General features: G+C 66.4%; 1 protein-coding gene across 1 annotated transcript in view; it reads left to right on the top strand.

Moving 5' to 3' along the window:
• KIAA0100 (KIAA0100 ortholog) overlaps window positions 1-500 on the top strand; it is a 20,614-nt gene that overhangs the window by 18,828 nt on the left and 1,286 nt on the right. The window contains 2 exon segments of the mRNA XM_009326231.1: window positions 1-97; window positions 184-326. The exon segment at window positions 1-97 is cut by the window's left edge and continues 12 nt beyond it. Of these exon segments, the coding sequence (XP_009324506.1) occupies window positions 1-97; window positions 184-326 (240 nt within the window).

Below are 500 nucleotides of genomic sequence, written 5' to 3'. Positions count from 1 at the left end.
CCAGAGCTCCTGCCAGTCCGGCCGGCAGCTGGCACTGAGGATCTTCAGCAAGGTCCGGCCGCCCGTGGGAGGCATCTCCATCAAGGAGCACTTCGAGGTGCCAGGGCCGGGCCAGGAGGTGGCAGGGTCCTCGCGGGGCGCGGGCAGCGTGTGCCCAGCTCTGACGTGCCTCTCTCCTCGCAGGTGAACGTGGTACCCCTCACCATCCAGCTCACCCACCAGTTCTTCCACAGGATGATGGGTTTCTTCTTCCCCGGCCGCAACGTGGAGGAGGAGGAGGTGGGGGATGAGGAAGACAAGTCCAAGCTGGTGACAACAGGTGAGAGGCTCGTGGTCACCCTCCTCCCTGGCACCCGAGCGATGTCCTTGAGCAGCTCTGGCTGCGTGTCCGGGATGTGTTTGTGGGCTGCTGCAGGCAGGCCACGCGTCGAGGGACAGGGACTCGTGGTCTCCCCTGTGGGCAGGGAGCCAGTGGGGAGAGCGGCGAAGCTGGGAGGGGG

The sequence above is a fragment of the Pygoscelis adeliae genome, unplaced genomic scaffold (genome assembly GCF_000699105.1).
Source record: "Pygoscelis adeliae isolate BGI_AS28 unplaced genomic scaffold, ASM69910v1 Scaffold836, whole genome shotgun sequence".
Lineage (NCBI taxonomy): Eukaryota > Metazoa > Chordata > Aves > Sphenisciformes > Spheniscidae > Pygoscelis > Pygoscelis adeliae.
Note: the sequence above shows the minus strand (reverse complement) of the source record. Positions and strands in the feature narration are given on the sequence as shown.